Raw genomic sequence first — 24,786 nt, forward strand, 5'->3', positions numbered from 1 at the left:
TCGGAGAGTCCTAGGCCGGAGCCACACCGGCTCTCTTGTGCTCATCGCTTGATTTTTGCAAGCTCATCTGTGGGCGAACCGGGCATCGGAGGTTTTCACCCGCAACAAAGTAATACATATAATTATTAAAGAAAAAAGATCTCTACTTGGTAGTGTTTCCTACACCCTCTCACAGGACATTGTGAGATGACACCTCTGCCCCCAGACACTTGTGTATAGATCTTGCGACCAAGTAGAGATCTCTTGCCCAATTATTAATTATGATAAGAGGATGTTAATATTATTCTACTCCTCTCATTATTTTACTTAATAAAAAAAATAAGGAAGAAAATTCCAATCTGTAACCTCCTTCCCTTGGGTTAGGTGGAGTCCGGATCATAAAAATAAAGGCGTACCCATTGCACGAGGCTCCCACCATTGTTGGGTATGGGAAGGATCGTAATGTATGCAGCCTTACCCCAGATTAATTGGCTTTGTAGAGAAGCTGTTACCCAGTAACTTTCTTTAATTATTGTTCTAAATTCATAAAACAAGACCAATCCTATTCCTCAGACTCTTACGCTACTCAAAACCCGAAGAGTACTTAATTTATCCCAAAGAATGAATGGGCTCTAAAACCCAACATCGCTTAATTATTTGTGATTTTGAATGCCTTTATATAGACATATACCATTACCATTGGACTATCTCCACCTTATCACTAAAAAAAATCTTTGCCCAAAGCCTTAAAAAGAGTATGCTGATGTAGATCATAGATTTGGGCTTTAACTTCTGGGCCGTAGGCTTAGAGCCCTATTTCTACTTATCCACCATTCATTAATCCATTAATCTGGATGGTTGGTTTGGGGAAATATTCCTTCTTTAATTATCAAGAATTTATATCGTACAAGAAGAAAAAAAAGGAATTATTTTTTTTTTTGGTGAAGAAAAAAAAAACGATTTATTATAGAAGGATAATGAGGGCACTCCCTCTCTCTTTCCCTCATTTCGGTTGGAAATTAGAAAAGATTCAAAGATCGATCGTACTGTTTTTCAAACTTCTTTCTTTTATTTGTGTTTGAAGTTGTCCCCTAAAAATTTATTTTGGGGGGGGGGGGGGGGGGGAGGGAATTGGAGAGCTTTAATAAGGGGATAGGGGATAAGAATAGGCCCAAGGTGGTTTGAACTCATGACTTTTTATTTGAACTTTCTTCGTTTTTTCTGGACACTTAAACTTGAGTTCAGAATTAAGATCAAAGAAGTAGAAAATATCCCTAAACCAAGAGAGAGGGGCATGCAAGTGTTGTCAAAAATTGTACGTTTTTTATATGTTTGGGGAATTGGGGGTCAGTATTCTCTATGGGAGAGCATGGCCCCTACACATGCATAGGGTCAATGAGAGCATACACGGCAGGGTGGTCATTTCACCCCCTCTATATCTGGGTGTGGATAGTATACTTGAATCAAGATCACGTTCATTTACATGAGCCGTTCAGATGGAATCCACTCTATGAGACCCACATGAAGTGGATTCCATCTGGACGGCTGTGAACCATTCTCATATGCTCCGGTACTTAAACGTGAGTCCAACTCGGTACACTACTCCCCAAGAACTTTTCTCCATTATTTGGTTGGATGGGACTCCAAAATCCGGAGCTCAGACTGTTCTGCCACAGTAAGATTCACAGAGAACATGAGGGATTGGCATTTGAAGTAATCTGGCCGGGTAACTGGAACAAAGAAATATTACTGTACTCTACCTAATGACATTGAAAGTAGAATCACAACTTTACTCTGCCACACACATTCTGTACTCTCTCTCTCTCGTTGCAAGAAAAGAAAAATAACCACAATGTCCATTTCATCATGTTTGCTCTTATCTTTCAAATTCAATACCTCCTTTAATTTATAAGACTATTTATCCATGTTAATTTTTTTTATTTCTTTTCCTTATATTCCGCTCCCGTTTTATTTTCCTCTCTCTCTTCAAGGCCATAATTGTCTCCTAGATCGTGATCTTCTACGGTGTGCTGTCCGTAGCGGCTTATGCGGTTCAGACAGAACGCTGCACGCAATGTCCATCTTACCCCTGCTCAAGCCCGAGGACCTTGTCCAAGCAGGGGTAAGACAGACATTGCATGTGGCGCTCTGTCTGAACCGCACAGACCGCTACAGACAGCGCGCAATAGAAGAGCTGTATTGTTTTCTCCCACCGCTATCATAAGCAAAAGTGTTTCTTTTAGTGAGGTGAGAAGCTTATCATACAATTCAATAAATGTATTTATTCTAAACTTGGCTCCTGTCAATCGGGCAAGAGTGCTGCATGTGCAGCACCTGAGATGAGGTAGTGTGCATTTATCGTCTTACCCCTTGCCCAAACGCCTTGCCTGAGCAGAGGTAAAGCGGTCAATGCACACTGCTCATCTCAGGTGCTGCACATGACTGCATGCTACCCAGATTGACAGAATCTTTTTTGATTTATTCTTATGTAGTGATGTGACGCTTCAAATTTCAACACACAACCAAACTCCAAAATACACATAAAATACACAAACACATGCATGGTCACATTAGATAGATCATAACCTCCTTAACTACAAGCTCTGTACGTACTACTACATATAGCTGCGAGTTTACTACGAAACCAAAGTGAAAAGCTTAGCTAGCTGCTAGAAAGAGAGAAAGAGAGAGAGAGATATTAAAGTATCAGAGCTGCTGGTAAATGCTAATTATAATTTAGTCGATCGATGAGGTTAATTCATGAGGTCGACAGGTCGAGGTTGTTCATCAGTTGTTGAAGAAGGAGAAGGAGAAGGAGAAGGAGAAGGAGAAGAAGAGGTTCCGGTTTGGCCGCGTAACATATGTAGCAGTTGATCGGCGGGAGGGATGGTTTGGGTGAACTCGGGGAGTTGCTCCAAGTCCCGAAGCCAAGAGTGAAACCTTGGGAAAGTGGTTTGATCCACAAGACTGAGGCCCGCAACTTCCTCCAAAGCCCATATCCAGTGGGATCCACACCCGATGACGAGGTCCAGAATTCCAACACTATCCCCTCCCAAGAATCTCCTCCCTCTCAACCACCCCTTCTCCATCTCCTCCTCCACCACCCTCAGGTTCCTCCGCACCTCCTCCACCGCCGCTCCAAACACATCTTCACTACCTTCACCGATTCCTATCGATGCCATTGATTGGAACACCGCCCCCACTGATGGACCAAGCTGCATGCATACACAAACCTATCTCTATTAACTTACTTAATTATAACATTATATACATATATATATAAAGAAGAAGAAATGGGAAAAAGAAAAAAGAATAGAAACCTTGTCGTCGGCAAAATGAGACCAGAAACGCACAAGGGCTCTCTCGTAAGGATCGAGGGGCATCAACGGATGAGTGTGGGTCCAGGTCTCGTCTATGTACTGGAGGATTACGATGGACTCGGCAACTGGGTTTTGGCGGTGGAGTAGAATTGGGACCTTCTTATACACCGGGTTGTACACCAGCAGTGTTGTGCTCTTGTTGCTCAGCTCTTCCTCCACGTACTCGTACTCCACCCCTTTCAGCTTCAGCGCCACCTGCACTCGCTGCGTGTATGAGCTTCCCCACGACCCCAACAGCTTCACTACTTCTCCCCCTCCTCCCACTACTACTACTCCATCAGATGACCCCATGATCCAAACACTCTTTACTCCTTTCTTTTTTTCGATATCGAGACACTTTGTTTATACACTGATTTAGTGCGCTACCCAGCCATATCCAAGTTAGCATTTTTATAGATAGAGAGGCAGAGTGAGTGAGTGAGTGAGTGAGTGAGAGAGTAGAGTAGGTAGTGTGGTGGTGACTTGCTCGGTAAGAATAGAAGACCAACAAGTCTACAGCAAGCAAACGAAGAAGAAAAAGTAAGTAGAGCCAGCCAATTAAGGACATAGTGCCGGCAGAGATTCGTTTAGGCACACAACCTAGGGAGGGAGGGGACTGGGGAGTCGGGTGTCCACTACTAGCTAGCTAGCTAGCTATATATCGGCTTGGGCCTTCGGCATTTAGCCCTGCAATGCAATGGGTGGCCCAATTAACACTTGAACCAGCCTCTAGCGAGGAGGAATTAGCTATTCTCATCATCTGTTTAATTACTGGCCCAGTTGGCCTAAGTTAGTTTCAAGCACTTAATTACTTAATGCCCTTTTCAAAGCAAAGGCCAGTTCTTCTTAAACAAAGCACCGCCACGGCGCCGCTACATAAATACCACTTACTACTAAGCTAGCTACAAGTCTAGATTCTAATCTTTCTGTATGGTCAACAAAACCAGACTTTACAGGTTGGAAGGTTAACCCGAATCCCAAAGTGTTGTTCTTAAATTAGCCTTCAATTAATTTGCGTGCCAAGGCATTGAAAGTTGACTAGTTTGAAATTAGACTTGTGGCATGGGCCGGCCATATATGGAGAGTTGATAAGACTTGATCTTTTTTGTCCCGCCATGCCAGATATAATAGTAAACCGGATCAAGTAGACCAAGAGGATGGATAGGTTAGTTTTTATAGACTTAATTAATTATATCTTAATTTATTATTGTGGATTTATGGGTATAAAATCCAGTTTGAAATCATTTTAAGATTAATGATGGTATACTAGTTCTTTGCATTGTGGGAGTGAATAAAGATTGGAGTTTTGTATTATAAATACAAGTTGGGATCCCTGCAGTTTCTTGATCTCATTCATTTTTATCAATAATTTAAAAAATTCAATTGAGACAAGAAGATTGTGGAAGATCCAAACCAAGAATTTTGTTCATGTTTTTCATGGAGAACTTTACCAGGTCTTCTCCAACATACGTGGATGCAAGGTACACATCGTTTCTCTTATATTCTTTATTCAATCGTGTTCTAATTTAGTATAGAACTTGCATAGAATTTTAAAAAAAAAAAACTCAAGAATATTCTAAAAAGATAAACTCCACATAATTATTAAGGATAAGAGATCTCTACTGGATCGCATGATCTCTACACAAGTGTTTGACCTATGTGATCACGTACCCTACCTTACCCTACCCTACCCGGCGGTTCAGTATCAGAGAACCTTTTTCCCTTTATAGCTTTTATCACACAAGAAATTGAATGGAGACTGAGGACTGGGAAGGAGTTCTACACCACACCCCACATCTGAGATATCTCAGTATCAATTCACGAGGTCACTCCACCAAATTCTCCAAACAAGAGAAACAAACAAAGCCCTCCATGTACCCCTGTACTACTGTAAAAAAAAAAAAAAAATTTGAGGGGTGGGGGAGGGGTGAATTAATGCTGCTTTATAACATATGATGTATCATATGATTAATTGGTTAGTCGCATCAATAACCTTGTGATTTCTGATGCAACCCGACTAATCAATTAATGTCTGCCTTAACTCCTCCTATCTACCATATTTATTTCATTTCATAATCTTCCAAAACCTTATTACGTCATTTCTTCTTTTTCTTCTTCTAATCTTTCTCACTCTCCCTGTGCAATCTGCTTTGCAAGTCTACGTACGTAACCCCCATTTTTTACCATTTATGGTAACTTCCTTCATTTACCCCTCCCTAGTCCCTCCTGCTCCCCCTCCCCACCCACACCCACACCCACACCCACACCCATTGCCCATTGCCCATTGCCCATTGCCCATTCTCTCTGCCAAAAACGAAAGAAAGACTCAAAGCCCCAATGCAGACGTGTGAGTACTGTGGTGGTGTTCTGACTCTTTCTTTTTTAGCTTTTTTCGCTTGTGATGATGAAAACACAGTCGTGCGGGGTCTGTGTTGTCACAGCCTTCTGACCCGCTCAAGTTTAAGTTCGAGTCTTTCAACACGCATACACAAACAAAGTTTGGAGTTATGAAAAACAGAAAAAGTAATCGCAGGCTTTGCAGAATGCAGAGATAATAAGGAAGGATCAAGGAAGGAACCCAATAGATATCGTCGTACGTAATAATTAATAACTAGGCTAGCAAGTTAGCTAGCTAGCTATCTCCTGTTGAGAGGATGGTTCAGCAGCCTTGTAAGAAACCTCAGGTTCAACCATGCCTTTCTGCCTTCATTACCTTACCCACCCCTATTTATTCAGAGTTGTGTCTGGCCTGATCCAAGTTTGTAGCTTCTTGTTGGTTGGTCACTTGACTCACTTGGTTGGTTGTTTCACTGTTTTCGCCACTTCGGAGTTGGAATTAGAAGTTTTTCGAGGAATGGAAATGTGGACACATGTCCCGTGAGGCCATGAGTACTCTCCATCGTATCCATGCCCTTCTCTACTATGAGGGTTGATTGATTGTGTGGGGGATGAAAAATATGGACAGTGACGTTTTTTTATCTTTTCAACTGTAGAGTGAACGAGTAGATTAGATTAGATTCTTAAGTGTGATGCACGACTTAGTATATCTAACTTTATTTTGGCTGAAATTTGTCATATATAAATAAGGGTGGGGGATCCTAGGTTTTATCTATCCAAAAATTTCAACCACATCTCACTTACCAACAATGGTAGGAAGTTTCTGTGCATTTTCTACTCTACTCTGTGCAGATCGAATACAGATGCCCACCCACTCATCATTATCTTATTAGATTAGATGGGAAACAATACCCTGCAGGGCTGGGCTGCAAGGCAATAGCAAGGTCCATGCTCTATGCGCCCCATCCCTGATCAGCTCCCGTACAAAAAAACGAAAGAACTATTATTATAGCATCTTCGATACACAATAATGGGAATAGGAACTATTTGATCGATTGAGACTCCTCACGTCAAGTATCAAGATCAAGAATATTACACATGCTGTAGCTGTACACAATATATATATATATATAGGGCTGCAAGAGGGTCTAGTTGGGTCGGACTTTACAGATCTCTAGCCCAACCCTAAGTCCCCTTAACAAGGCCCAGACCCTACCCTACCCTAACTCAGGGCCAAAAAAATCCAACACTGACCCGTCCTCAGGGTCGGGCCAGGCCGGGCTGACCCTGATTGACCCTGATCATGTGGTAAATAGGGGAAAGAAATGTATGGGTTGGAATGGGCCGGGGAAAACATTATCAATTTTACATAAAATAACACTATAATAAAAAGTATTATATCAGTTATTGTCTTCATATATAATATATTATATAAAAAAAATGTAAGTGACATTTAAAGTTTATAATATATGTATTATATCAATATATATTTTATAATATAACTTAAATCAGGGTCGGGCCGGGCCGGGCCAAGCTTAGCTTGAGGCCTCAACCCTAACCCGACCCGACCTTGACTCAGGGTCAGAAATTTTCAGCCCTGACCTGCCCTCAGGGCCAGATATCTCAACCCAAGCCCTATTCAGGCTCAAAGCGGGCCAGGGCGGGTTCGGGCCGACAGGGCCAAACTTGCACCCCTATATATACATATGGATCATCCAGGTAAAATTAGTGATCTAATAGTAGTTAGTGATCTTTAATTAAGTATTTGTAGTCTGATATAAACACATATATAGTTCCATCCACATTAATATATATATTTATTCTACATACATACATACTATATAATAGTAAGAGGATACTATATAACAGTAAGAGGGAAGGTCATGTAAGGTCAGGTAGGTGTTCTAATTTAAGAATTTTCATTCACTTTAGAAAAATTTTAAATGATTCACACAATTTGTGTAAATTTGATATAAATGGATGGCTAAGAAAGAGATGAATATCTTCATTACCATCTTACAAAATATTTACCCTCCAAAAAGTAGAATTTTACATGTAAAAATGTTTTTCACATTAAATTTTACACGCATGACCATCTTTCTACCAGAAACAAAAGTCTATAAATAAAACAAGTAATTCAGTAGAGAGCCCTATGGCAGCATTTTTATAACTGTGGTGGATCGAATTGAATCACCCGGTTAAAAAGCAAAACCTTAAGCTATTATTACAAATTCTCAGAAAGGTTCCAGATATGTTCATCTCATAATGGCTACTACGAAAGATAAAAACAAAAGTTGGCAGGATCTCTCTATAACAAGAGGAAAATGTCTCACAGAAATTGGAAACAAAGCACATTTTATCCGAGCAAGCTAAAGCCTCATCGCCTCTCTTTCAGCTCTGGGTCCCTAAAACATATAGCAATAATCCACAAGGTCAGATGCAAGAAATTTTCTAATTTTTGGACGACCGTTTTTCATATGGGTGAGTGTACAAGTGTCATTCATACCTCTGAATGCGATCAAGAATGAGCAGCCTAGGCCCAGGAGGGATTTTGACATCTCTAAGAGCACTGGAAAAAATCAAGGCAAAGTGAAGGACCTCTCAGCATCATCCATATCTAACATAAGGCAAAATATTTATAAACTAAACTTCCACCACTTGCCTATCCGTGAGTAAAGGCAAAGTACTGTCTGTTAGCAAGCCTTTCTTGAAATTCTTCTCATAATTCTGGAGACCAAGGCTTGTCAACATGCCTCTTGTTCTGGCATAGAACGTATCTTCAACTGGTGGCTGGGAGAACTTTTGCCCTACCTGCAGAACACCAATGAAGACCAAGGATAAACCTTAAAGTTCAAGACTCATAAATCTTGTGAGAATTCAGTAGTTTTTTTTTTTTATTATTGGATGCAGCTATCCAAATAAACTGGAAAAGGAAAAAGATAATTCAATGAGAGAAGCAGATGATGACATGCCCAGAACTCTGCATACTACTGCTCCATGCTTTCACAAAGAAAACCCACCAAACTCCCTTAACTAACAGAAGTTTGATACTTGCTCTCCTAACCTAGGAATCTACAACTAAATAAGTATCCAATGTTCAAATTTCGGCGAAATCATTAAAAAATTTCAATTCCGCAAGAAACCTAAATGAAATGACAGTCAACATACAACATGCAATGTTCAAAATTGCCGAAATCATAGTGGTCAAAGCACTAGGCGACCCTAGGCATTGAAGGGGGTCAAAAACTACGGCAAGGTTCTAAATCACAGTTTTGAGGCTGGTTTCAACCCTGGTCGAAACCTGGTATTTTCTGGGCTAAACTCGAAATTTTATGGGCTGGTTGAAACTGGTCAAAACACTGAAACTGGTCGAAACTCAGCATTTTTTTTGGAAACTGATAGAAACTACCAAAAATTGTGAAATATGGTCGAAACCTGATATGATCCAGTATTGATCTTAGGATTCGTCTCAGAAAGTGTCGAAACCAAGATTTAGTACCATGAACTAATGCAACACCCACAAGGAGCCTTGAGTCACCTATGCGACCAAGGCGACGCTTTGTAAACTATGGCCAAAATAACTGAAATTTCAGCAAACATTTGGTTTCCGGACGGGGCGAAATGACCAAAAAAAACCGAAATTTCGAACCTTGATAGTATCTCACCAACTAGAGAGACTCTAAGAGACCACCTGAATCTGCAGCTGTAGCATATTTATCCCAGAGATTATTTCGAAATCTCCTATAATCACGAGATAAGACCACAAGTAACATCACGGGAAATGCAATTGCCACGACAACACACTAAAATTCACCCTCCAAAACTCCCAAATCAACTTAGAAATTTAACATTAATTCTTAAACAAACTTAATAGTCATTCTTAACTCTACTCAACATAATTCAACAAAGTCTATGGTCTCAACCACTGAAGGGTTTAAAAAAAAACACATTTGGGTTCAGCTTTATGGATCATGTTCTTTCATTCCACTTTCTATTTAGGACCATACCTTGTTCTAACTCGCAAGCATTCATGTCTTTTCCCACCCCTTCAACCCAAGGCATTTCCAGCCTCAACCGATCCCTGTAAATGTAATCCTCTTTTAATGCATACGTATGTCTTCATTGTGCATGGCCAAACTATCCCAGTCACTTTCCCCTCATTTTGTTACATATCGGTGCTCCTCCAAAGTTTACTCAAATGCATTCCTTCTGATTCTATCCTTCCTAATCTTGGAGTCTTGCCACTCACCCATCTTCACATCGTCACCTCGATTACATGTAGCCATGTACAGTTGAAGCTTTATCTTTCCTTTCTCAACATTCATTCACCATAAAATTTCTTGCTATCCATTTTTTCACAGAAGTTCTAATTCTATGAGACATACTCATCTATATCTCTCATCATTGAAGACTGAACTGATGGATACTCATTTATTTATAGGTCACCAATCATTACCCAGCTCTATTATTTTTATTAAAGCTGCAAAGTGTATTATTTTCTAATCTAGAATATGATTCTAAAGAGGCCCTCAGATAATTACAACTTGGCATCTACCCCACTCTAGTCTCATCAATCAAAATTTATGTCATCAGCAAGCATAATACTCCATAGTTCACCAGTAAATGTCTCGTCACTAGTTTACAGCTTATGATAAGTAAAGTCACAATGTGAGATCTAATATTAAATCACTACGATAAGACATACCCATCTCTCCCCAACTTCTCCAAGTATCTTATTATTTTGAACTTTGCCATGAACCACCCAATAAGAAGATAGTTTCATCCATTTCCCAAACAAACATATATAGCCCATCATCAATGGCAAATATGTTCTAGAAACTATTCATGCAATTCAGTCAGGCCCATGAGTAATTTGAAGCTAATTCTGAACTGTCAGGCCGGGCGTTGGGCTTGGAACTATTCAAAATTCATCAATTGCAAAATCAGCCCAGCTAGGATGGCATCTCTACCTATACTTCAAATACCTAAAACTACTTGGTGGCCAGCTATCGTATTTTCGTTGCCTTCACTATCACCCTACCATTCCAACAACAATACCCTTCATCAGTTGTTTGATCGGGATACTATCCACTCCATAAGCGTCAACGCACGCCAGAACAGAGAGAGTTGCAAATATCATGATAGAAGACACTCCATGCATGAAGGAAAAAAAAAAGGTGAGAAAGAGGAGCATGGAAAACAAATTCGTTTTAGAGAGGGGAGAAGAGGGAAAGGCAAACTGGATCTCTGTTTCTTGATTCATAGCTTCCACATGTCAAAATATGATTAAGCTGAGGTATCGCAGTTCCAGAGTGTCGTAATCGCCTGTAGCATGTTTTTACTACTCTCTGAACATATAAATAACAACTTAGAAAAGAGATAAAAATCGACACCCTACAACAACAACAGCCTTTTCCCAACTAAATGCGGTCGGCTACATGGATCCTAGCAAAGACAAGATTAAAAATAAATAAAATAAGGATAAAGAACGATAACCGGTTAAGTAGCGCGGCGTGTACCTGTGCCCAGACACAGCCGCATGCAAAATGACCAGTGCACCCCCCTGGAAAGGCGGAAAGGACCAGGGGTGTGCCGGTCATTTCACGCATGGCTGTGTCTGGGCGCAGGTACACATGCAGCGCTTCGCGACCAGTTAGCGTTCCTTTTCCCATAAAATAAATAAATAATAGTAAGAAGAAAAGAGCACAACAACATCGACAAAGCTCAGCAATAACCCACCTATATGGGGTCGGCTACGTGGATCTTAGCTCTCCAGTCAGCTCTATTCGAGGCCATACTCGAGACAAGGCCCAACCTATACATGTCTTTCCTCAAAACGTCTCCTAAGGTTATTTTAGGCCTGCCTCTAGCTCTTTTAGATCCATCAATCTGAATCAAATCACTCCTTCGTACTGGTGCATCCCTAGGCCTCCGTTGAACATGACCATGCCACCTCAAACGACTTTCTTGTAGATTATCATGTATTGGAGCTACACTCAACTCAGCTCTAATGCAGTCGTTCCTTACTCGGTCCTTCTTAGTCTTGCCACACTTCCATCTCAACATCCTCATCTCCGCCACACTAGTTTATCAACGTGCCGCTTCTTAACTACCCAACATTCCACACTATATATCATGGCCAGTCGTATGGCAATCCAATAAAATTTTCCTCTTGAGCTTTGAAGGAATAGGTTGATCACACAGCACGTCAGTTGCACATCTACACTTCATCCATCCTTTTTTAATTCTTTGGGTAACATCATCCTCTATATCGCCTTCTTTGCCTACAATAGAGCCCAAATATCTAAAAAATCACTTTGAGGTATCTCTTTATCATCAATATTGACCACATCACCAACCGTCATAGTGTGGCTAAGTTGCAGACCATACATATTCTATTCAGTAACACTTGAGTAAAATAGTCACTGTCAATACACCACTTCACAATTCATAAGGATATTGCATAATGACAAACATGATGCATAATAACTAGAGGATACTTGAATTGGATGGAAATGAAACAGATTCAAGACTTGGGACAGGCAGAAAGGAATTATAAGGCGGGTTAATGGATAATAAGTGTTGGGATATTGCATGTCATTATGTTTGGTGATAACTAAATGTGATTTACAATTGTGCAGGATGTGTGTATGTATTGGCATCCTTGGGTAGTCAACTATCTAATGAGATTAGCCTTCTCATATGCGGCAGCAAGTGAAAATTCAAATTGGTATCAAGAGCATTGCGTAAGTCCAGCCATGATTGAGCATGTCAGAATTACAATGGGCAAGAGATTCAAGGAGAAGTGGTGGAGGACCTGTTACTCTGTTAGAGCAGAAGAGAAAACTGAAATAGAATCTCAGAGTTGCATGGAGAAAGGAGGAAACTCACTATCACACACTCACTTGCTACGGCATCAAGAAGTCTTCATCAAATATAAGTGTCTCTAGAACTTGGGATTTTAGATTGTAATTTGTATTTCATTTTGTATCCTATGTATTTGTACAGTCATTCTAACATCTTAGGACATTAGAAGCTTTCGCAAACCAAAAAGACCTAAGACTGATTCAATTGGTATAACCCTAACTTGGATTCTTTGGTAAAGTGACCTCTAGCTGGGATTGAACTTAAATAGGGTTTTTGACTTAGAAAACATTTTGGCAAAGACCATACCTTTTCCCCTTCAGACTGCCTATGATAGGGCAACCAGTCACAGAACCAGTCTGACCGGCTCAAGCGGTCGAAGTTTGTAGCATACCAGAAAAGAATTGGACTGAGTACTGGTCCGATCGGATAAACCGGTTAGAGCCGGCCGAGAGGCTTAAATCCTTCTGATCGGATCAACCGGTCGCAGGCACTTGAGAATGCTCAGTCTCAATAGGGCAGGGCTCAGTATCCAGACTGACACCAGACGAAGAACTGACACACCAGTGTCCGACCGGTTCACATAACGGCTATAAATAGACCAGTAATCCGACCGGTTGGGCAATTTCTATCCGTTGGAGCTATTTTCAAGGCCATATTTTAAGGTTCTTTAAGGCTATAAATATGAGACATTTATGAACCTTTCAACCAACTGGTGAGCATTCATTGGTATATCATTTAAGAACCTTCAGTGCTCCAATTTGTGAGAATCACCAAGTGTGCTTTATATCTTGCATATCCATTTATCTAGAGGTTTATAGTCTTGAGCATTATTTTCTCTATATGGATATTGGAGTCTTTGTATTCTCTTCACCATTGTAAGAGTATTGTTGGGGTTGATAGTGGTGATCCTTAGAGAACCACTAGGTTAGAGTGTTGACCTTAAACACTTGGGTTAGTGTTGAGACCGGAAAAAAACATTGCAAGTGTGATAGAAATCCCCAGTAGAAAGCCAAGTGTGTGGAATCACTTGGGAGTGGACATAGGCGGTTGGTCGAACCACTATAAATCTTGTATGCTTCATTGTCTCTCTCTTTCTCTCTGTCAACCCTTTGTCAAACCCTTTATCCCTCAACATCTCTTTGGGCATTCATTGTTGTCTTGGGTAGTTGTGCATTAAATTGTGAATTTTATTTTATACCCAATTCACCCCCACTCTTGGGTTGCTTCAATTCTAAGATAAGGATGCAGGCAATCAGTTGAGGTATTCACAAAGATTTATAGAGTTTCAGAGAGAAACTAAATCGGGAAGAGTTTTGGAGTAAATAGAGAAATCTCAGCCAACAAAACTAAGGTAAAATAAAGATTTGCAAAAGTTGGAGAGGAGTAACTCGGGTACTTTCATGTGAACAGTAACTTTTTTTTTAAAAATTTGTCTTGGTCTCTTATCTTCGTCATGCTTCTCTCTAGGCTGGGGCTGCCTTAGGTGATGCTACATCGAACCAACAAAAACTTGCCACATCATCAGACCAGGCTGCCTCTCACAGGAATCGAATCCCACAACCTTGCTGGGCTGATTTTGGGGCTTGTTCCTACGGGTACATATGGACTTGTAATCTACATCAACCTCCTTTAAAAATTATAAATAAAGTACAAGAAATATGGTATTTTACACCAAAGGCCTCACTTTATATGGCACGTCTAGGTCCCTGGCCACCACTTTGGGTCGCCTTGTCATGGTGACAACTCTGTTCAACACTAGAAGTAAGGTCTAAAGAAAGTTGAAGGGACCAAGATCATCTTATAATCTAAACAACAGGAAATAAAACAAGAAACTCAAAATTAGAATATGAAAAAAAATTGACAACCCAGAACAGGATTATAGCCACCTAGAATTAAAGAATGTATCCCTAGTACCACACGCAAGAAGATTTTGCATACCTAAAAATGAATATTGATCGACTAACTTGGCCATCCAAGATGGCCTCAAGCCCTTTAGAGAGCAGAGGTCCATCATATCTACTATTACCCAGGGCGCACCAACACCAAAACCATAGTTGTCACAGCGACAAGGCAACACAAGGCGGAGGCCAGGCGCCTAGGCGTGTCATGTAAACTGAAGGGTTTAAGTGTAAATATTCATATTTCTTGTCTTTAAGTTTTCCTTAACATATAAAAATACAAGGATTAAAGTGTAAAATGAATAAACTCCTTTACACAAACAACCACAACCTTCGCCTCAAAATCGAGTCCATCACCTCGCCTATGTAACTCGGGGACGGTCCAATGATCAAGTGGTAAGTAGGCATACATCTCTCTGTTCTTTTTTCTTCTTCTCCTACTCTTCCTCCTTGCGGTTGTGGCGGTGGTGGTCGGATGGTCGCTGCTGCTGCCACTTCTGGAGGAGATGGGAGGGGGAAGGAGAGATGCTGGTGGAGGGCCGGTTAGAGAAGAGGGAAATCTGAGATAGAATCTCAGAGTTACAGGGGAGAGAGGGAATCACGTAACCACACACTCCCTTTGAGCAACCCAAGCACTTTGTATTTCAAATCTGTCTCTCCAACATTGGATTACAAGGTATAAATATATGAAAATCAAAAGACTCCTAAATAAAATGTAAGACTGAAACTAACTTGCATCCAAATTCTATCTCTATCTCCGATTCCTAAATAACAAAATATGATAAACAATAGACATAAAGACTAACTAAACGACTACCAACCCTTATTAGACCAAAAATTCGGGTTGGGCAGGTTCCGTTTGGGTTTCCAAACCTGGTCATACTAGTCCAACAAGTAGAGTGTTATTGCATCAATTCTCCTGCTCTGAAAAGAACTCAACTCCGTCAAGTTTGGATAAGGACCAAGGAGATCATCTGAGTCAACAAACTAGAGGAGGAATGATCCTGCTACCTTCTTGAGCTTAATGTCGGGTAGATCTTTAGCAGGAAGAAACTTCATTTCTCTGTTGTCGTGCTTGAAAGAGTAGGTATTCGCATGCCCACAATTTGTGTCTTCTCATCAAACAATCACGGTTAACCAAGAAGAATATGATACACTTTCAGAGGGAGGACGTCACATTGTACTGTATCCACAAATCCACCAATAGAGAATGTGAGCAAACGCCTATTAGTAATCTTGAGATTTGTGTTGTTCACCCATTCAACTTTGTAGGGATTTGGAGGTGGCTCTGTCTGGAATCCCAGCTTACGAACAGTGTCTTCAAAGACGATATTAGTACAACTACCTCCATCGATCACCATGCTATATAATTGGTCATTACACTTCACGCGGGTTTGTAAGATACTGCTGCGGTGCCAGTCTTCATCCTCAATGACCTTGTGAATGGTCAAAACAAGACGAAAAACATAACAAGGGTATCGCTCCTCAATCCTCATCATTGTCATTCCACTAACTTCACCCGGCCCATGCTCTGCCTCCAAATTAACTGTCTCAAAAGTCAATTTCTCTTCTGAGACATAACTACATAAGGTATACAAGAATCCTTATTAATATAAGCTACCAAATGGTAGGAACACTATACATTAATATGTATGTATCCCTTACACGTAAAGCATTGAATGGCAGCCTTTGGCATCACAGGTGAGTCAGAACCACGCCGAGGTGGAGAATATGGTCGGTTAGGTCATGAAGATGCCATAGATAAACCAATAGCCTGTTGCTTATTGAATGACTTTTCCTAGAGAGAAGAATGTTGACTGGAACTATCAGCCTTAGGAAAAGTATCTATAAAAGTCTTCCGAGTGTATGGCCACTTCAGACTTTCTTCTACCTGATATGGCACCTGTACAACATCCTCCATCGTAGGCAATCGGCTAAAAGCTAGTGCAGCACTGATCTGAGGGTGCAATCCATTGCGGAACTATGCTACCAATACCTCCTCATCCTACTCAAAATCAGATCGAGTGGCTAAATAGTAGAATCTGGCCACATACTCCTCAATTGTTATGCCTTCCTATCTCAACTGTGCAAAACCTGAGCTGCATGCTCTGCTTGTAGTCGGTAGGCATGAATCACCAATTTATGGCTTCATTCGTCTCAGGCCAAGTAGTGACTAACCCAATGCCTCAAGTCTGATTTTGTTGCTAGTGCTTGATCCACCAAACTCGAGTCATGCCCTTCAGCTTAGCCTCTGCAAATAAGATCTTTAGGGCCTCAATCAACCCATACCATCTGAAAAATATCTCCAAACTGTGAACCCAGTCAAGGTATTATTCTGGGTTGTTATCCCCCAAAAAATAAGGATGTCTAGCTTCGCTCCTCTTTCAGCTCTATAAAGAGTATCATCACATTGACCAGCTCCATCTGGGTTTGGGTTTCCAAACCCGGTCATACTAGTCCAACCAATCGAGTGCTACTACATCAGACATGGGTAGAGATTTTCAGGGAGATGAGAAAGAAAGGATTCAATGAGGAGTTAGGCGAGATAGGGTATCAGGGTGAGATGTCAGGTGTTGTCAGATGGAGCTACCCAAGCATCCGGAAGAAGTAGAACATGGGAAAAAAAACAGAAACAAAAGGAGGAGAAGCTTAACTGTTCATCTGCGTCAGCATGATCGTCGTCACCAGAATATTCGGCAGCGACTTCTCTTCAGTCTTCTCCTCTTCGTCTTCGAGTTACTTCCTCTCCATCTTCGACTTATATTTTTTTCTTTTGTTCTTTTTTTAAATGCATATGGATGATAAATGTATGGCAATGTATCTAAACAGTGTGCACCATCAAATCAAAATTCTAGAAAAAGGCAAAAAAAATAAAAATCAAGGCGTGCCAACAATAAGGCATCCAAACACCCAGGTGTTGGAAAAACACCTTGTTGCCAAGGTGGCACTTAGGCAACGCCTTGACAACTATGACCAAAACTGATTCATTTCTGTTGATTTTGCTCGATTGGAATTTCTGGGGCTGAAATTTGCAGCAACTCAAACTAAAGGTCGAGCGTTCAAGTGGTTGAGGTCAAGCCCAGCCCATGGTTCAGAAGTAAAATATCATGATTTCAGTACTGAATGCTAGATTTTAGCATGGATATATGTACTATAGCTGGATATTCCTACGCTTCTACAAGAGTTTTTTTTTTTTTTTAAATACCATATCCTTAAAAGTTTCCAAGGATCCACCTCAAGCTGGTGCAGTGGCTTGTAAATTATTCATTACTTAATTTTCTCTTTCCATTGTTTTAAATAATATTTCATTAACACTAAAAGGGTTTTTTTTTTTTTTTTTTTTTTTTTTTTGAAAAAAAAAAAAAAAACAAGTATATAAATCATATGGAATCACAAAACTGAATGGATTGGCTCCAATAAGTGATAAAATATAGACCTGAAAGAGAATAAGCATAAAGCCAAAGTAGCCATTCCAGAAATTATAAATTTCTTTCCCATGATGCTCACCTTAAAAAGACCACCCTGAACCAGCGCAAAGAAAAGTCCTGAGGTAACAGCATTGGCTACTTGATTTGGGCCCCCAATGCCACTGACTAGCGTAAACATGGCCCCTGAACCAAAAGCGGCCACCATGCTGCAAGAATAATCCCTTAGAAATTATATGGATACATGGCCATAAGGAAAAACTTAAACTCATTCCAACAATATTTTAAACCAACAACAAATTTCCATAAAGCTAAGGTGCCACATGGCAACAATAGAAACTACCATCCATTGCACACCAAGCTGGCAAGCCCAGTAGTATAACCAGGATATCAACCGCTCCAATTCTTCGAGTTGGGACCTCCTTGAGGGTTCATGTGATTATATGACTACACTATGTCAAAGAGGAGTTGCAATTGTAGCGGTGATAGGTCCAGCTGATTCATCAAATATTTTTTTAATCTTCTACATTTTTTCTTGAGGATATTAATTTTTTCGATAGATGGTACTGTGGGCCTTGTTTAGATATAGTCCTGGGTCATTAGGTTTTAGTTGGATTCACAATTTGTTACTTGTAATTGCGTTTCAAGTGCTTTCCATATGTTCATGGGGTAGGATGGGTAATACTAGATAGTTCTAGAAGTAAATATGTAAGTCCAAAACTAGTAGGGATATAGTTACAAAAGAGGGCAATTGTGACTCGATGGATACTTTATATTTTTGAAAAATAAAGTGATCTTTTCTGTTGCAAGTCTCTGCAAGCATGTGGATAGTGAATATTACATTAGTACCTTGAAAATTCAACAACATCTAGTACAAGCATAGTATACAGAGAGTTGCCTCTTTATCTTTTTCCTAATTTTCTGCAATTTTCATACTTTACTGTTGCTATCAGTTGTTTATCTATTGGTACCTTCCTTCATTTTCCATCTTATTTCCCAAAGCCTAGTGCTTTAATCAGGAGATACAATTATGTTCACGACACTATTTGTAAGTGGTCCACAGTACTATTTGTTCATTGAGTTTCCTATCCTTTAAACCTTAACCACATCCACCAACCGTGGTTCAAATTTATCCTACAGCCAACATTTCCTCTCTAATATTTTAGTTTTCTACCTTCAACACTTCATTTCTTTAATAAATAACTGAATTCTTTTAGGGAGAAAAGGCATACAACCTCCAAAGGTATCAGGCCAACTAAAGCTAAAACAACTAAAAGAAAAGATGCAACAAACCGACTAACGCAACGTAAAGGTGAACGCTGTGCCTGAAACAGATTCTCAGTCACCAAAGGGGCAGGCCAAAACAAGCAAACTACAAGGTAAAACAATTAAAATAAGAATTAAAGAGATATGGCAAACAGACTAAATCCAACTTCAAGGGGAATGCTGCACCAGAAACAGATTCTTTGTCAAATGCCACGCTCTAGCAAATTCATCTATCAACCATTATGACATTAGAGGATCTCGGCCTCAATTTTCAAAACCTCATTTATTGCTATTAATCATCAATTTCCATCCCTCTCTTTCATACCAAACCCTAACCTTTTTTCCACCACAGCTTGCCAGCATAAGACATACCTGGGAAATGTTTGACCAAATATTTCTAACAGCTTCCCAAGGTTGTACCCCCCAAAAAAAAACCTGGTAATTCTATGGAACAAACTACAAACTTATTTGCACAGCACGACAACATTATCGATACAGTGCCTCATAGAATATAAGATTCACTCAAAACCTTCAAATGGGTTCTTGAATGTTGCTGAAACTCGCAAAGAAAAACAAACACACGGGTCAACTGGAGGAAAATCCTTCAACAATATAGGGGTTGAAATTTCTGAGCATTTCTGTGCCACACATAAATAATCCGGGTCCTCGCATGCCACTTTCCATTTGAATATTGAAACCACATTTTGATAAGATTTATGAGTACCACAGCTTATTGGACCTCCTGATCCTGAAACCACCTAGCTTTCAGAACATGACTGTCACATGAGGTGGCTAACATCCCATCTCTTCTCACACTGCTTAAAGTACTCAACTCGACTAAGCTTTATTAAAACTAAATGGGGTCAGCTGATTTTCATTATCTTCAAACTAGACTGTTTGGAGCTGATGTCATCAAGCAGAATCTGGAATGTTTGAAAAAGATTTCAGAGTAGATTTTGCATACGACCAGTGAGAGATTTTTTGAAAACAGGCCAGCGGGAAAACTCTTGGGTAGTTTCTGTCCACTTTAACCAAAAAAAAAAAAAAAGGGAGGGGGGACAAAGAAAAAGGAACGCTCCCCATCACACCATCCATAAATGTGCAAATAGTGACATGGAGCAAATACTGGTTATGGTAGGTGAAAACAGTAAAGAAAAGAACCAAAGAATAATCCAAGCTTCCCTGACAGAAGGATGGGGAAAGTAACGAACCAGAAGGATTAGTGTTGGCTTACCTAGTTTGGACGTCCTCTTTCCCTCTAATTCTCTTCATGACACAAGATATACCAGCATTGACTCCTGTCATGACAGCAAAGTTTCGGGCTTGCACAAAGGGCCCCCCAGAGAGTGCCTGCGATCAAAGTAAGGTATTGGTAACTTGAGTTCAAAAAGAATTGAGGATAACCAAAATTTTACATACATTCCTCTTTATGGCTGTTAAGCAATTAAGTGCAAACGGGGAGTAAAATAAGATAGTAGGGCTTCAAAGAAGGAAGCATCATTTGACATGTAAGACTCGTATAAGGAGCAGCAGTCGAGGAGTTTATAGAGTTAAACCAAAAACTGGAAGCCACAAGTAATATAAAGAGAAACCATCCCCAAGATCCTTTCGTAGCTACATTAATTGAAGGGTTTTGACCACCTCGATATTGTTTTAACGGGGAATCCAAATAGCAATAGAAGCGAAGTAACGTAGGCCAGTGTTGATAGTTAACTAAACATAGCTCCATTTTTATTTAAAATGAGAAGTGAACAATACATTCTTTGGACAAAAAAATATCTTTCGGGAAAACCAATAATCTGAATGACTTCCAATTACTACCGAGAAGAAAAAAATCGAATGCCAACAAACAGTTAATCTAATCAATCCTTTCAAACTTCAAAAGGATTTGGGTCAAAATGAATTTTGAAATGAAAAGAGAGAAAAGGGATGAACAATGACCTGTGCTTGCTTAAGAGAAGCCATGGCTTGAGGGTTGAGGGCAGCCTGAGAAGAAGGGTTAGGGAAGGAGGAGGAGACGTCGTTGGTGAGAGTGCCCATGATGGCACCGATGGCCGCACCTTGAACAGCGCTGGTTACGGTGACAACGGCGGCCTCGACGGGCAAAGACTGCTTAGCGAGCCACACACGGAAACCCACCTCCAGATCTTTGTAGCGAGTCTGCAGCTGCGCTATCGGGTTGGGAGGAGGCAATCCCTTGGACACCTCCATCACGCCCTGTCTCCCCTCCATGTTCCCTTCTTCTTCTTCTTCTTCTTCTGCAATGACAAATAAATAATACTAATTCAGAGAAGAGAAGAATCTTAAGTATAGTTCATCGAACAATAATACTAAACTAGAAAACGGTCGGAGTGGTTAGCAGATAGTCTATGTAGAGTCGGGACTGTACGAGGAGAAGAAGAAGAAGAAGAGTAACATACGAACGGTAGAGATACCGAGAGAGGCGCCGTTGGTGGTTGTTGTGGTGGTATGCCAAGGCTTAAACCTTGAAAGGGTCTTCGGAGGCCTTGGAGACGAAGTAGATGAGGCGGAGACGAAATAGATGAGGCGGAGCCGAGGTTTTAAAACGCGGAATATGGACCAGAATCGGGTCCTAACGATTAAGAAATGACCAATAATTCGATCCAAAATATTAATAAAAAAAAAGGAGATTAAGAAAAATATATACACACTCTCTTCCCGCGGACCATGTGAAAACCTTCTCTTAAAAAATATAAATTTATTTTAAAAAGGTGATCAAATCAATTAACAAGTAGATGTAGGATTTATTCATCATATAATACATGTCAAATTCATATTTAAGATTGTGTTTGATATGTATTCTTGATCGATTTTTTTTGTTTTTTTTTTTGAGTAACTATTCTTGATTGATTTTGCATCTCATACAATAAAAATAACTATTTTGGTCACCAAAGACTGCAAAATCAACCTAGAATGCATTCCAATAATGCAAATCAAATGCAACTTAAAATCAACAAAAATAAAAAGACAATTTTCCCCTAACCATAGAATGCGGTTCACCCATCAGCTTAGGGGTTTTTTTTTTTTTTTTTTTGGTAAACACCATCTTAGGGTTCACAAATCCCTCTTAGGGTTTTGGTATGTTCCAAAATGCCCTCCTGATACCCATTCCCACCCTCTCCTGCCCCTTTGTGAATGGGATCCCACTCACCATGAGTGAAGGAAAACTCGATCCCAAAAAAAAAAAGAGACAGATATTTGAGTTTTGCCTTGCAGTGTGGAATCTCAGTATCTCAAAAATTCCTCTCTAGATTATCCAAATTTGACATCTTGGGTTTGTTTATCAAGATTTTAATTTTGTAGAGGTGATTCAATTGAATCAAACGATCCATAATCAGCTCGGATCAGATTGGCCGATTTAGTTCATAGAATAAGGAATTAGGTAGAATGGGTCGATTCCAATTCGAATTGGCCAATTCCGTCGATTCCAACCAACTTAACCCATAGGTGGTGCACATTGCATAGAGATGAATGCAAAGTCAATGAAAAATCACGATTAAATTAATTAACTTTTCGTATATTAATACTTGGGGAGAAAAAATAGACACAGGGAGACGCTAGCCTATGCTATGCAACCTGGCTTCAATCTTTCTTCCTAAATACATATAAAGATCGAATTTCCCATAACCCATTGTGAAAAGAGAACCTATTAATCCATTAGTTTTGGTGATTGGATGGGACTTTTGGATAGTACCAAGAGCATTTCAGACTTCATACAATAAACTCGGCCAGAGGACTGTAGTGGGCTGGTCTAGGGACGAGCTTTTTCCTAGTCAAAGCCCAACAAATCTAAGTGTGGGATATTCTAAGCCTACCTTAGCTCGGCCCAGCCCGGCCCGGCCCGACCTCTCACATCCGTATAGACCAGCCCACCTTTCCTGATCCATCTTGCAACAATATTTATATGTATGTTGTATTTTTCTAATTACAAGAAAAAAGGTAATTATAGGTTCACTTAACAATTGAAATCAATAATAATATCTTAGATTAATCAAAGAATATGAGAGCCAACCAATCTTCCAAGATTTCGACCCAAAAAAAAAAAAAACTCATCTTCCAAGAATAATTTTACAACTAAAATATAATCGATAAAAATATTAGGGAGAACCCTAGTTGCGAAATGATCTTGCAGTCCTGTGTTTAGGCGTAGAGACTGTGCACCCCATGCAACCAGGTAGCATTCTCTTTCCTAAAATTATTAATAGTATCTATATATGGGGGTAGACTTTGTACACGGTCGCCATTGGTTGAATTCAGATGCTACGAAAGTTGGAGAAGAAAAAAAATTTAACCACCTCTATCATCTCACGCCACTAGTTAATTAATAGACGAACCATTAATTATACATACATCTGATCTAATTAGTTTTGATACAATTGATGGATGAGTCATGAATGGGATCAGAAATCACAAGCAGAGGCATTGACGAGATAGATAGAGAATAAATTAATTAAGAAAGCAGCTTCTTACATATATTAATTACATCCATTCATGATTTGATCATGAGAATTAATGTGTGCTAATTGTGACTTAATTAATTGGAATTCCAATTGTGCTGTAAAGAATTAATATGCATGGATGCATCGATGCATGGATATCATATCAGTGCCTGTTCTGCCTGTTCTTGGGTTTCTTCACAATCAACACACTGCAATGAGCATGATGCGCACAATAGTCGCTCACACTCCCAAGGATAGCCCTGCATGCACCCAATTTATTTATAAAAACAGCTAGAAAAGGATCCAAGAATAAGGAGAAGAAGAAGAAAAAAGAGTCAATACAGTTACGTAAGAGAACCAGATTTGTACGAAACCTTTTGAAGGCACCATAGCCATGACTGCCCACAACAAGCATGTGAGCATGGTACTTGTCAACAGCCTCACACAGCTTATTCCTAGCGTCCCCTTCCAATACCTCGATTTCATATTCAGAAATCTATATATAGCTTCCGGCCACATGCACCAATCCAACCACATTTAATTAATGATCGATCAATAAATTAATTAATGTGTAAATGTATTTACATGCATGCATGCTCAGATAGATAGATCGACGTATGCATGGAAATGTTCACTATACTATATATGTGAACAGCCATGGATGCATGCATGCATGCATCTTTATTAGTAAAAATTAAGATTTATTCAAGAATGAATTTGGATCGAAACTCAATTAATAAGCACGAATCAAGTCATCGTCATCATAATTAACAAGAAATTAATAATAATTATATATATATATATATATATATATATATATATATATAGATAGAGAGAGAGAGAGATCGAGTTATTTAACATACCGATCTGTCTCTGCAAAACTCCATCGCCTTGTCGGCGACGACTGATGCAGTCCTCTTGTGATCGGCCTCAACAAGTTCACAGCTGAGGCCGGGGCCGGCAAAGTTCTTGACGTGGAGGAGGATGAGCTTGAAGGGGATGTCCTGCTGATTGTTGAATAAAGTAGGGGTGAGCAGATGGTCCACTGTCCATTCCAGCGAATAAAAGCTTTCCTTGCTGTTGTCCACCCCCACCAGTATCACCGTCTTCTTCAAATCGCATGGCCTTCTTGTGCAACAGTTCGACTCAGACATCCTCTCTCTCTCTCTCTCTCTCTTTGTGTGTTTGTAGTCTC

At 39.9% G+C, this 24,786-nt stretch overlaps 3 protein-coding genes across 3 annotated transcripts; all 3 read right to left on the minus strand.

Annotated features, from left to right (window-relative positions):
* Positions 1 to 2,542: 2,542 nt before the first annotated feature.
* On the minus strand, positions 2,543 to 3,650 carry LOC122642184 (glutathione transferase GST 23-like). Its single transcript, XM_043835613.1, has 2 exons — positions 3,300 to 3,650; positions 2,543 to 3,194 (listed from the first exon to the last, which is right to left on the minus strand). Exons 1-2 carry the CDS (start codon positions 3,648 to 3,650, stop codon positions 2,733 to 2,735), a joined length of 813 nt encoding a protein of 270 aa, XP_043691548.1. The 3' UTR covers positions 2,543 to 2,732.
* A 4,161-nt stretch (positions 3,651 to 7,811) lies between these two features.
* LOC122643034 (chloroplastic import inner membrane translocase subunit HP30-2-like) lies at positions 7,812 to 21,656 on the minus strand. Its single transcript, XM_043836661.1, has 7 exons — positions 21,567 to 21,656; positions 21,073 to 21,374; positions 20,366 to 20,481; positions 17,948 to 18,074; positions 8,338 to 8,486; positions 8,182 to 8,244; positions 7,812 to 8,080 (listed from the first exon to the last, which is right to left on the minus strand). The coding sequence occupies exons 2-7, from the start codon at positions 21,361 to 21,363 to the stop codon at positions 8,053 to 8,055; spliced, it is 774 nt and encodes a 257-aa protein (XP_043692596.1). The 5' UTR covers positions 21,364 to 21,374; positions 21,567 to 21,656; the 3' UTR covers positions 7,812 to 8,052.
* Positions 21,657 to 23,743: 2,087 nt separating this feature from the next.
* On the minus strand, positions 23,744 to 24,745 carry LOC122642186 (universal stress protein PHOS34-like). Its single transcript, XM_043835614.1, has 3 exons — positions 24,455 to 24,745; positions 23,966 to 24,087; positions 23,744 to 23,851 (listed from the first exon to the last, which is right to left on the minus strand). The coding sequence occupies exons 1-3, from the start codon at positions 24,743 to 24,745 to the stop codon at positions 23,755 to 23,757; spliced, it is 510 nt and encodes a 169-aa protein (XP_043691549.1). The 3' UTR covers positions 23,744 to 23,754.
* Between the last annotated feature and the right edge of the window lie 41 nt (positions 24,746 to 24,786).

Source organism: Telopea speciosissima, chromosome 10, assembly GCF_018873765.1.
Source record: "Telopea speciosissima isolate NSW1024214 ecotype Mountain lineage chromosome 10, Tspe_v1, whole genome shotgun sequence".
Lineage (NCBI taxonomy): Eukaryota > Viridiplantae > Streptophyta > Magnoliopsida > Proteales > Proteaceae > Telopea > Telopea speciosissima.

Coding starts and splice junctions, on each gene's coding strand:
- LOC122642184 (XM_043835613.1), bottom strand. CDS start 3,650: ATGGGGTCATCTGATGGAGTAGTAGTAGTGGGAGGAGGGGGAGAAGTA. Junction 3,195..3,299: donor CTCATTTTGCCGACGACAAG/GTTTCTATTCTT, acceptor GTATGCATGCAG/CTTGGTCCATCAGTGGGGGC.
- LOC122643034 (XM_043836661.1), bottom strand. CDS start 21,363: ATGGAGGGGAGACAGGGCGTGATGGAGGTGTCCAAGGGATTGCCTCCT. Junction 18,075..20,365: donor AAAGAGGACGTCCAAACTAG/GTAAGCCAACAC, acceptor TTATTCTTGCAG/CATGGTGGCCGCTTTTGGTT. Junction 8,487..17,947: donor TTCAGGGTGGTCTTTTTAAG/GTGAGCATCATG, acceptor GGTGTTCTGCAG/GTAGGGCAAAAGTTCTCCCA.
- LOC122642186 (XM_043835614.1), bottom strand. CDS start 24,745: ATGTCTGAGTCGAACTGTTGCACAAGAAGGCCATGCGATTTGAAGAAG. Junction 24,088..24,454: donor AGTTTTGCAGAGACAGATCG/GTATGTTAAATA, acceptor AGCTATATATAG/ATTTCTGAATATGAAATCGA. Junction 23,852..23,965: donor GGCTATGGTGCCTTCAAAAG/GTTTCGTACAAA, acceptor GGGTGCATGCAG/GGCTATCCTTGGGAGTGTGA.